Raw genomic sequence first — 12,462 nt, 5'->3', positions numbered from 1 at the left:
TTTGCATCCGGAGTGCTGGAATAAAAGTGCTGTCAGAAACAAAAGATCCAACTACAGGCGTAGAAAAGGCAACTCACCATGAAACGGACTGTTGTCCACCAGAAAATGCCTGCGATACTGCACACAGTTCCTTTTCTCCAAGTTCCAGTAACTCATTGTCAGGAGATTGCTGGCACAGCATCAAAACCAAATTGCCCTGTCAAGGGAAACAGAATGAGACAAAAAGTGAAGAAAGCGGCAGCCACATGCCCACACTGGCCGCCTGATGCTTTCAGGCCCCAGGCATTCGCGGACAGCACACAGCGCTCCCACCTCCTCCACACGGGTAGCCGGTACCCCCCAGGCCCCAAGAAATTCCCCCAAAGTTTTCCCACCCAGGAGAAGGTCCTTTAACACACCACCACTGGAGCTTTTTCTAATAGCGCCGTACAGGGCTCAAAGTTACCGCCGTCCTGGGGGAAAACCAATCCACTATCAGGGAACAAGTTTCAAGACTGGATTCTGTGCTCCAGGGCTCGCCCACTCAGCCAGGACTCAAGCCAGCCCATGCTGGTCGCTTTTCAGGAAAGCTCAACTGCAGGAGGGGAGGTGATAACAGAAGGGTGACTGTCATTCCCAGTTCCTGACTTTTTAAGTCAACACCATGCCAGAGGACTACATTTATGATCCGTCCATGGAGATCTTAGAAACCATAACGTGTCCATGTAGCCGGGGGTCAAGCAAACATAGTAACAAAGCTTGTCTCCTCTTCTGGACTCTCTATGGATGCCACTTAGGACCACGAGGGCCTGCCTCTGACCAGACTGAGCTTACTTGTGTAATCAGAGCCGGGTGCACAAGCAGTGGGTCTGGCTTCTCCAGAAGGTTTGCCCCTCCATGGACAGAGAAACACAGTGCTAACCAGAGCAAGGACTTGAAAGGCAGAGATCCGAGCTGATAAATTAAACCCCTCCAAAAGCTGATGTGCATAACAAGGTTCTCTTTGTTCCCAGCATTTGGCTAAAGCAACTTTTCAGAATTCCAACTCCTTTTCTGATCACAAAATAAAGCCAGGGAAAACCACGCAAGGCTGGCAGGAAGAAAACCCACAGGTGGGAAACAATTTGTCATCGGTCCTATTAAAGCAATCTAGACTTAAAGGCAGTCAGTAAGTGCAGATGAAAATAAATGACCAGAGATGTGCCTATTCATTAATGGAACCACAACTAGGAGAGGTTCCTAAAGCTCTTGCCAGCGCTTCTCCTTGGCTCCTTGATGTTCATTCTTCCTCCCTTCCCTAACCACAACCTCACCTCCCTTTTCTCTGACTCCAGGCCTAACTCCCCACTTCCTCTTACCCCACCCCCACCTGACTTCTGCAAAGGCTCAGTGGGTAAAGAATCTGCCTGTAATGCAGGAGTCATAGGAGACAAGAGTTCGATTCCTGGGTTGGGAAGATCCCCTGGAGGAGGAAAATGGCAACCCACTTCAGTATTCTTGACTGAAAAATCCCATGGACAGAGGAGTCTGGCGGGCTACAGTCCAAAGGGTCACAAAAAGCCGGGCAGAACTAAGGGACTAAGCATGTGGACACTTGGCTACACCTGGCTGCTTCTTCCACTCCCTCAGGCTGAAGATGAGTCCCACCCCACCAAGATAAAATCACCCATGCAAACAACTGTAAAATAGGTCAGAAAACAAACGATTATGGAGGCAACCCTCCCTGCCCTCTCCCCACCCAATACCCCGTACTACAAAGATTTTTTTAAAATATTCTAGTAATATAGTTAGATAAGCTCACCAATTAAAAAAAAAAAACTCAATACTGAAATACATCAAAAATAATCCCCACTTGCCTCATTTCATGTCCGTTTCCTGGAATGATAACTTTGGCTTGGTGTGCATCATTCTAGTCTTTTTATGCATTTACTTATTTATACAATATATTCATTTCTGGGCTTCCCTGGTGGCTCAGATGGTAAAGAGTCCGCCTGCTATGAGGGTCACCTGGATTTGATCCCTGAGTTGGGAAGGTCCCCTGGAGGAGGGCATGGCAACCCACTGCAGTATTCTTACCTGGAGAATCCCCATGGACAGAGGAGCCTGGCGTGACATGGTTCACGGGGTCACAAAGTTTTGGACACGACCGAGCAACTAAGCACAACATATTCATTTCTATATACATCCACGTACTCAATTTTGCATACATGTACGCTTTATGTTTTTAGTAAGAATACCTTTTTTTACAAACTAGAAATAATTTTCAGTAATACCAGTAGTAACTATTTCCTACAAAAGTATATTCATGATTTATACTAGAAATATTTTAGGTTATCCAGAATTAAGGAGAGCTCTGTATTCATGCTAATTTTTCCTTACTAACTTGATCTTATGATTTGGTTTTTCAGTCCTTATTTTTATTTTATTCTTTTATTTATTCTTTTATTCTCTATTTCATTCTTTATTTTGCTCTCTCTGTTCACTTTTAATCCAAGTCAGATTAGTGGGATGGAAAGATGAAAAAAAAAAAAGTGCATTTGTACACAGTTAAAACATACACACTCATATCTGGCCCTCATTTGGCCCTTCCTTCTAATCAGATGAAGGGAGAGATGAGGACCTTGGAGTAAGTGACTCATTTCTGCTGCTAGGGTGAGTAACAAAGGGACTTCAGGTTGTATGTTTGGATGACGAGCTCTGCTGGGTAGGTGTTTTTAAGAGGAGAGGACTCGGTTTAAATGATTAAACTAGAACACAAAGATAAGTAATTGACCACTATGGTCTCCAGGCTGCGTGTCCCCTATTTTGGCTAATTACTGGCATGTCTTAGCTCCCCTGGCATCTGTGTGCTGCTGAGGAGCAGCCAGGAAGCTGCCCCTGAGCTGCGCACACACCACAGGCCCTTGGTAAACGCGAGTGACACCTTGTCACACACCCGCTTCCTGAATTCCCTCCAGCCCGAGACTGAAGGGAGGGGCTGCCCGCTCTGGCTTCCAGAGTCAGAGCAGCTGATTTCAACACGGAGAGGGAGTGGAGCTGGAGGTGATGAACCGAGTCAGCGGGGCAGAGGCGGGGGGAGCAACCGCCATGCAACAAAGCCAACCTCAGCCACACCAGAACTAGCTGAGCCAGGGGCCGGGTGCTCACTGAGGAAGAAGTGGCTGAAAGGGACCTCAGAAACCAGCTCAGCCAAAGCTCATACAGTGTGGCCAGAAGGAGAGCAGGTGTAACTTGCAAGACGGCACTGCGAGCTACTCAAGAAAGCTAGCAGGAACTCCAGGCTCAGCAGGCCCAAAGCAGGAGTCTTTTGAGCGTTTTGTGACCCCATCTGTGTGAACATAATGGGTGAAAATAGCTACTAAAATACACTTTCATTGATTTAATATTTGCTATTTAATATATGTTATATTTGGAACTCTAAGAACATTTAAATCTCCAATCCTTATTAAAGAATTAATAATTAATTGACGGTGGCTAAGGAATATCACATAAAGAACTGACTTATTAAAACTAGTTTCAAATTCTGCCTTTGAAACACGATTAATCTGAATTTTTTTTAGTGGATGGGAAAGTCACAGAAAATGTTTATACGTGTGTATTTATCTTTAACAATTTATGTTTATCCATTTTTAGTGCTCGAAGCAAGTAGAAAAACCAAAAAAGAACTTACATAGTGGTATCACTTATCAGCCAAAGACAATTGCCATGGATGCTGTGGTCCTTATTTCTTTTTTTAAACAAAAACTAAATTCTATTTTTTGAAGCCTTTTTTTTTCACTTGATAACTTACTAATAATATATTGTGACATTTTAGCCATATAAATGAACATACTTCTACAGAATTACATATGTGATTTGAACAAGAAATTGTAATCAACTCTACTCAAAATCTCACAACTCCAAAAACTCTAAAGCAGCAACAAGAAATAAAAGAAGTCAAGTAAGCATGCAGACAGGATTCATGTTCAGTTCATTTCAGTAGCTCAGTCATGTCTGACTCTTTGTGACCCCATGAACAGCAGCACGTCAGGCCTCCCTGTCCATCACCAACTCCCAGAGTTCACCCAAACTCATTTCCATTGAGTCGGTGATGCCATCCAACCATCTCATCCTCTGTCGTCCCCTTCTCATCAATCTTTCCCAGCATCAGGGTCTTTTCAAATGAGTCAGCTCTTCGCATCAAGTGGCCAAAGTACTGGAGTTTCAGCTTCAGCATCAGACCTTCCAATGAACACCCAGGACTGATTTCCTTTAGGATGGACTGATTTGATCTCCTTGCAGTCCAAGGGACTCTCAAGAGTCTTCTCCAACACCACAGTTCAAAAGCATCAATTCTTCAGTGCTCAGCTTTCTTCACAGTCCAACTCTCACATCCATACAAGACTACTGGGAAAACCATAGCCTTGACTAGACAGACCTTTGTTGACAAAGTAATATCTCTGCTTTTTAACATGCTGTCTCGGTTGGTCATAACTTTTCTTCCAAGGAGTAAGCATCTTTTAATTTCATGGCTGCAATCACCATCTGCAGTGATTTTGGAGCTCCCCCTCCCAAAAAATAAAGTCTGACACTGTTTCCACTGTTTCCCCATTTATTTCCCATGAAGTGATGGGACTGGATGCCATGATCTCAGTTTTCTGAATGTTGACCTTTAAGCCAACTTTTTCACTCTCCTCTTTCACTTTCATCAAGAAGCTCTTTAGTTCTTCCTCACTTTCTGCCATAAGGGTGGTGTCATCTGCATATCTGAGGTTATTGATATTTCTCTCGGCAATCTTGATTCCAGCTTGTGCTTACTCCAGCCCAGCGTTTCTCATGATGTACTCTGCATATAAGTTAAATAAGCAGGGTGACAATATACAGTCTTGACGTTCTCCTTTTCCTATTTGGAACCAGTCTGTTGTTCCATGTCCAGTTCTAACTGTTGCTTCCTGACCTGCAAACAGATTTCTCAAGAGGCAGGTCAGGTGGTCTGGTATTCCCATCTCTTGAAGAATTTTCCACAGTTTATTGTTCCTAAATTCATTTTATAAGTGATTAGTAACTTTTATAATCATTCTGTTAATACTTTTATTTTTGCCATTTTTCTGTATAGGTACATGACCAAAGTTGCCAGTGTCAAACTACAGGCCAGACATGAAACTACGAAAGCAGAGCACCACCAAGAAAGTAAGTAAATGTTAGTCACGCAGTCATATCCAGCTCTTTTGCAACCCCATGGACTGTAGCCCATCAGGCTCCTCTGTCCGTGATAATTTTCCAGGCAAGAATCCTAGAGTAGGTAGCCATTCCCTTCTCCAGGGGATCTTCCCAACCCAGGGATCAACGCTGTGTTTGAACTGTTGGAGAAGAGAAACTTTCTTTTCTGCTGGACTCTAAGTTGTGAGGCTATGAAGTTGTGAAGCCTGGAAACCTAGAACTCCTTGCCACTACAAGAGTTAAAAAAAAAAGAAATCTATGAGACGGGATCCAACCAAGAGGAATGAAGAGAAACTTGGTCCTACTGATATTATTTAAGGCACACCTGAAGTCAGATCTCTTCCTGTACTTTTTAGGTAAATGAGCCAGTACATTCCTTTCTATGTTATGTTTACTTGTATTTAAGCCACATTGGTTTTCTGTCACTTGCATCCAAAGAGTTCTGACTGATGAACTATGTCAGCAAAGCAAAGTATCAAGAGACACCTGGCTGGCAGTCATGAGCTCGCTATTCTGGTTTCACCTCTAACAATTGACTCACAGGCAGGGGGCGGGGACCTTGGCAAGTTTTTTTAACTGGTCCTCTACGTTTCAAAAATATGACTCCGTATTTACTTGGGCTTTCCCTAAGGATATGCTGTATTCAAGTTCTTTTCACCAGTAGTAAAGGATTCCGCCAATCCCCTTGAAGTGTATTTAAGCACAGCAAACCCTGAAATCTTTTCTTTAGAATTTCCTTAGCTATTTTTACATATGAGGCAAATCTATATTACTGCTTTAACATGAGTTTTATGGAACTCAACAAACATGTTCAAGCCACTGAATGGCTTAATAAAAAGCAAACCATTCAAGTTCATATACGGTAGACAGATTTCTAACACTGTGCCAAAGGAAAAGAAGGAACAGGAGATGTTCAAAGAGAACTTTGGGGAAAGGGAATATATTTATGTTTATATGTATACTTATATTTTAAGCACAGGGATTTGTCTACTATATATTGACTATCTCCACTTCTTCATCTACTGTGACTGATACATCACAGCCCATTCTCCTCTGGCATCCCTCTTCCATAAAAACCAACACTTCTACTCCCATTCCTTTACATTCTTTCTTTCTAAAAATATATTATTTAAAATAAAATTGTATTATAAAAGAAAAAATATATATATTATTTGTAAATCATTTTATGGTTTATACAATATTTCCATTTATATCTTGTCTTTTAAAAAATGATCTTTATGGCAGCCCTGTCAGTCATGTATTATAAGCATGAGTTCAAAGAGCTTAATAGGTTGCAAATTCATGTCTTCTGACTCCCAAAGCCACTGACCTAATCCCAAGGTTACACTGTATCCAGTCGTGTTTCCTCCCTGACCTCTGCTCCGCTATGAAAGAGTCTAGAGTTGTATTACTCATGATTAATCAGATTAATTCTTCCCACCTCCACCATTCAATCCAACTCTACTATGGGCCAGCCAGTGAAGGAGAAGAGCCAGGAGAAGGGGAGGAGATGACTAGATGAAACATGACTTACTAACAAAATACCTACCTTGTCCCTCCATCCAGGAGCCTTTTGAGTGTATAGATTGGAGGGGATCAGAGCCAAGTATCAGTCCTTTGAAAATCAAATAGTGGAAGGTTTCTTTGCAATGAAATCTGAGTGAGTTACTTGGACCAAGTTCAGAAACACCAAGGCCAAATTTTTGAGCCAGAAATCATTGTGAAAAACTGTCTGAGGGGCTCATGTGTTTTCCAAATTGCTAACAACAGGGAAGAAGGCTCCAGCCAGAAATTAAAACGTGTAAACACACCCTGTTGTTGGAAAAGGAGGAACTAGTCCGTGAAAGGTAGTAAGACATGAGAGACAATGGAAAAATGTCTGGCTGTCAAGAGGCCAGGGTTGCAACCCAGTTGATCCTCTGACTAAACAGTGTCAGGTAAATCTCTTCACTCCCCTGTGCCTGGCCTGCCTCATCCATGGAACAAAACAGGGGTGGTGATGAGTGAGATGCTCTCTCAGAGCTTCCAAACTTAATATTCTACTTAATAAGGGCTGTCGGCAACTCCCACCCCCCGCCCCCCACTAATATCCCCAGCCATACAGCTTTAATTATAAATTAAAATAGCCCTGAGAAACCACGGAGTTAATTCCCATTAGTATAGCCTTTAACTCAAATGGAGGAATGATTTCCTTCTCCTTAAGCCTTGCAGAGGGACAAAAGACATAATTAATCCGCTCTGACAGCAATATTCATAGAACGAGAAGCCCTGAGGAACAGGAAGGCAGCAGGAAAAAGGTCCCCAAACTGCGTCCTGCACCTCATAGCCTCTGACACAACACTCCTGGGAATTTCTACACCAAGGTCTCCCTAAAGGTTGAGAATTCAAACTCAGCCCAGTTAAAAGCTACGATTTCAGAGACAGCTCTGCTTCTCTTGTTTCTCCACTAATTTTGAGACCCCCCCCAAAAAAAAAATCAAAAGAATTACATAGTGCAGGGATGGGGTGGGAGGGGCCACAGCTCCCGTCCCCTGGCCAGGCCTAGACTAACAGGTTCTGAAACAGCTCAGACGCCTGGCTCAGGGGGGCCCCACTCCACAGACGGCTTGTCACTGTCCTCCCCTCCCCCCTCATAAGCACCCTCCCCCCACTTCCCACGGGTTTCCAAGCACTGCCTCACTGGTTGTTACAGGGCTCTGCAAACAGCCTAATTCCATAGCTAGCCCCCTCCCAGCTATGTACACACAGGGAAAGAAATAAAAGACTACTTTGTTCATTTTATAAGGCTCACAGGGACATCACTAAACCCCAAGTTCTCCCTCTGTTTTCTTTTCTTTGAAGCAATGAGGAGCTGCAAATGCTCTGAGCTAAGTTGAGCAGTGAGCTACGATCACTCTCCAAAGACATGGGATGCTTCATGTGAACGGACTGGTTTCAAGTATACAATATGTATCCAGTGCTTCACAGAGTTCATACCTTTTGGTTCAAGAATTCAGCTGCTGGAAATATATCAAAAAGAAGTCACTAAAAATACAGACAAAAACGTATACATGAGAAAATATTCATTGCATCATTTTTCATGATGCAGAAAACATAGAACACTAAATAGCCAGCTATTAGGGTAGCATCAATATAGGATAGATATTAACACTTCTGTTTGCAAAAAACTTTGTAAGGGAGCATGGAAAATGCTCATGATGCAATGTAAAAAAATGGGATACAGTATGATATAAAGCCATCAAAAGCAATATTGCATAGAATAATGGATCTTGATCTTAACAAGTAACAAAGTACATTTAATATTTTACCATTAAGTGTAATGTTTGCCATATGTTATTTGTAAATATTCTTTATTGTGTTAAGAAAACTCCCTCTATTCCAATTTTCTGAACTTTTGCATAATTTGATATGAAACATTTTAAGACATTTTCTATCTACTTAATATCATGTGTCATGTCCGACTCTTTGCAACCCCATGGACTGTAACCCAACAGGCTCCTCTGTCCATGGAATTCTCAAGGCAAGAATACTGGAGTGGGTAGCCATTCCCTTCTACAGGGGAAATTCCCAACTCAGGGATCAACCCTGTGTCTCCTGCATTGCAGGCATATTCTTTACCATCTGAGCCATCAGGGAAGTCTTCATTAATCTGTTAATATGAATTTTCCAATATTAGATCAACCCTGCAATTCCAAGATAAAACCAAATTGTTTACCATGTATTACCTTTTCAACACATTGCTGGATTTGGCCTGCTCAGGTTTTATGATTGTTACATGTATATTTCTAAGTAAGTTTGTACTATAATTTCCATTTCTTCTCTTGTTCTTGACAAATTTTTATGTTGAGGTTATCATAGCTTCAAAAATGCATTTCTATTCCCTGGAATGATTTATGCAAGTTTGAAATTATTTCTTTGAGTGCTTGGTAGAACTTGATCATAAACCCATCTAAATCTATACCTTACTTTATGGAGAAATATTTAATGAATGGCTTATTTAAAAATTAAGAACTATTCAGCCTATTTTTTCTAGTTTTGGTAAGTTATATTTGTCTAAAAATATATTCATTTCCTCTAAGCTTTCAAATGTTTTAGCATCATGTAGTTCATAATATTTTTTAATATCTACAACATCTGCTTTTCCACTCCTAATATTGCTTAGGAATACTGTGCCTCTTTTTCCTTTTGAAATTGATCTCACCAGGTGTTAATCAACATTACTAGCTTTTACCAAGAACTGAATTGTATCATTTTTGATCCTCTCCATTGAATAATGGAATTATTTCCTTCTATCTGTTTTCTCTATTTTGCATCTTTTTTAACTCTTCAACGTCTAGCTAATTTTCAGGCTTTCTTTTTTTCTAATTTTAACATTTATACAAGCTTTAGCTGCTTACCCCACCGCACGTCTTGACCCATCATATTTTTGTCATCATCCAGTTAAAAATAGGTTCTGATTTCCACTGCAAATTCTTTGATCCAAGGGTCATTTTGAAACATATTCCTATAATTATTCATAGTCACTGTTTATTATCAGTATCTAATTTAACTACATTGTGGTCACAGATCTGGTCTGGATGAAATCATTCATCACTCGCTGTTAAGACTTGCTTGATGACCAAGTTTGAGGTCACTTTTTATAAGTGTTCTTCATGTGCTTGAAAATGTGCATTCTGTGGTTTTGAGATGCAATGCCTTCACATGTCTATCAGCTCAAACTTAGTAACTGTATAGCTCAAATATTGTATGTGGTAGCTGATCTTTCCCCTCTTTATCAAGTACTGATGAAGTACATTACAATATCACTGGGAATATATGTGTTTCCCATTGCAGTTCTCTCAATTTTTCTATAACATGCATAATATACATTGAGACCACGTTATAAGATGCAGAAAAGTTTTTTCTGATGAGTTCAAACTTTTGAACCAATATCACATTCTTTTATCTCTAAAAATGCTTTTTTGATAGTCTGTTTCATCAGATGTCAGAATTGCCATCTTTTAGTTTATAATTACCTATTTACCTTTCTGTATCCTCATGTTTTAGACACATCTTTTATAAATAGCAAATAGCTAAATTTTCATCTAGTCTAACAATCTTTGATTTCTTTATAGTTGCTAATACATTTCATTTTACTTCTACATCTTATTTTGTGTTTGCTACTTGTCTTGCCTATTCTCTCTCTCAACTTTCTTGCCTTCATGTTTAATAGTTTTCTCATTTCAATTTCCCCTTTAGTTAGAAAGTTATTCATTCTTTTACTAAAGTTTAGTGGTTGCCTTAGAAATTTTAACACGTACACTTTATCTATCAAAATAAAAATTTAATCTATCTTTAACCTCCTCCCAAACTATACAGAAACTTTGGAAAGACTCCTTTTGTTTCTTCAACTTAAGTCACTTCCTTTATCTAGCTTCCACTAAAGACATTATTATCGCCTTACATACAGTCAATGTGTATTTTACTTAAAATTTTCCTTTTCTTTGTTCTTCACTTCTTGTTTCTGAAACCTTCCATCTGGTAATAATTTTCTTCTGCCTGAAATGTATCCTTTTTGTGAGGATCTGCTAGAACCCTAGGGATTTCTTTTTTTAAGTCTGAAAGTCTTTGTCTTTGCTTTTTAAAGATATCTTTAATGGAAACTGAATACTAGGCTGATAATTAATATCTATGGGGCATAAAATTTAATATTCTACTGGTCTTCTGGCTTCTATTGCCGCACTGTCAGGATAATTTGTCATGTCTTTAAAAATAAGCTGCCTCTTCTCTCTGACCTTGCTTAATATCTTCTCTTTATCTTTTGTGTTCTGCAATTTAATTATATTTTATCTCTGTGTGGATTTTTTTTCCTTATCCTGAATGGAATTCAGATGACTTCATGAATATGTTCAAGTGATGCTTTTTGCCAGTCCTTGAGAAGACTCAGTCATTACCTGTTTAAAATGTAGCCTCTCCTCATTTTCTTTCTGCTTCTGAAATTATAATTAAACTTACCTTGAGTCTGAATTCTGTATCTTCCACATTGATGAACCTTTCTTTTGGGATTTACATTTGCTTTGCTTCTCTGTTGCCACTAGAAAATTATCTTCAGATCTATCATTCAGCTGACAATTTCCCTGTTCAGATTGGATTAATCTGTTGTTAAATCCATTCACTGAGTTCTTTCTTTTTTTTTTTTAATAATTTTATTTATTTTTGGCTGTGCTGGGTCTTCACTGCTGCATAGGCTTGTTGTAGTGTTGCGTCGAGCAAGGGCTATTCTCTAGCTGCGGTTTGCAGGCTTCTCACTGCTGGGACTTCTCTTGCTGCGGAGCATGGGCTCTAGGGTGTATGGGCTTCAGTAGTTGCTCTATAGCACAGGCTCAGTAGTTAGGGCACACAGGTTTAGTTGCCCCACAGCATGTGGAATCTTCCCGAACCAGGGATCAAATCTGTGTCTCCTGCATTGGCAGGCAAATTCTTTACCACTGAGCCACCAGGGAAGTCTCCTCTTTTCTTTTCCCAAGTTCTATTTGGTCCTTTCTCAGATCAGCTTGGTTAATCTTTAAAGTTTCTGTTTCTCAGCTCATACCTTGTGTTAAGCGATTTTTCTTTTTTTTTTTTTTTCAAACTATGAGATGCTTATTTTCCTTCTAATTTCATTGATGGGGATTCTTTGAAGTTTAGGGTAAAAATAGATTCCTCCAAAAGAAAGGAAAAACTGGTCCCTCAGTACCAGGGACACTTGCAGTGTAGGAATTCCTTAAAAGTTTTCATCTTGAGGTTTTTCTGACCACTTAGTTATTGTGATTCTGGATGCAAATCTGTTTCAGAGCTGACTCAGAACCACAAATTCTCAGGACCAAATAATCAGGATCTGCTCAGAACCAAGATTATTGATAAGTGATTTTCCTTATAGACATAGGGTTAGAAAGAAGGTTTGTTGTTTAGTCAGTAAGTCACGTCCAGCTCTTTGCAACCCCATGAACTATATATAGCCCACCAGGCTCCTCTGTCCATGGGATTGCCCAGGCAAGAACACTGGAGTGTGTTGCCATTTCCTTCTCCAGGGGATCTTCCTGACCCAGGGATCGAACCCACGTTTCCTGCATTGGCAGGTGGATTCTTTATCACTGAGCCATCCAGGAAGACCAGAAAGAAAAAAGGTAGATAATTTTTTTTTAATTCTCATTCATCTTTCCAAAGAGTGAGAAGCCCCTTGAAGTCCTAGGTTTAAGACCAAAGGGTCCCTCCCAGACATCTTCCTTTATCTCTTGTCCCCTGTGCCTTCAGGCCATGAAAGGA

At 40.3% G+C, this 12,462-nt stretch overlaps 1 protein-coding gene across 3 annotated transcripts in view; it reads right to left on the bottom strand.

Annotated features, from left to right (window-relative positions):
* Positions 1 to 12,462, bottom strand: part of PLCH1 (phospholipase C eta 1) — a 227,446-nt gene that overhangs the window by 201,312 nt on the left and 13,672 nt on the right. For all 3 annotated transcript variants that reach the window (XM_043473939.1, XM_043473940.1, XM_043473941.1), the window contains exon 2: positions 78 to 196. In XM_043473939.1, coding sequence (XP_043329874.1) covers positions 78 to 156 — 79 coding nt within the window. In that variant the 5' untranslated portion in view covers positions 157 to 196. The remainder of the gene's footprint in view (positions 1 to 77; positions 197 to 12,462) is intronic.

This window comes from Cervus canadensis, chromosome 7, assembly GCF_019320065.1.
Source record: "Cervus canadensis isolate Bull #8, Minnesota chromosome 7, ASM1932006v1, whole genome shotgun sequence".
Classification (NCBI taxonomy): domain Eukaryota; kingdom Metazoa; phylum Chordata; class Mammalia; order Artiodactyla; family Cervidae; genus Cervus; species Cervus canadensis.
The sequence above is the reverse complement of the archived record's forward strand: the minus strand, read 5'-3'. Positions and strand labels throughout refer to the sequence as shown.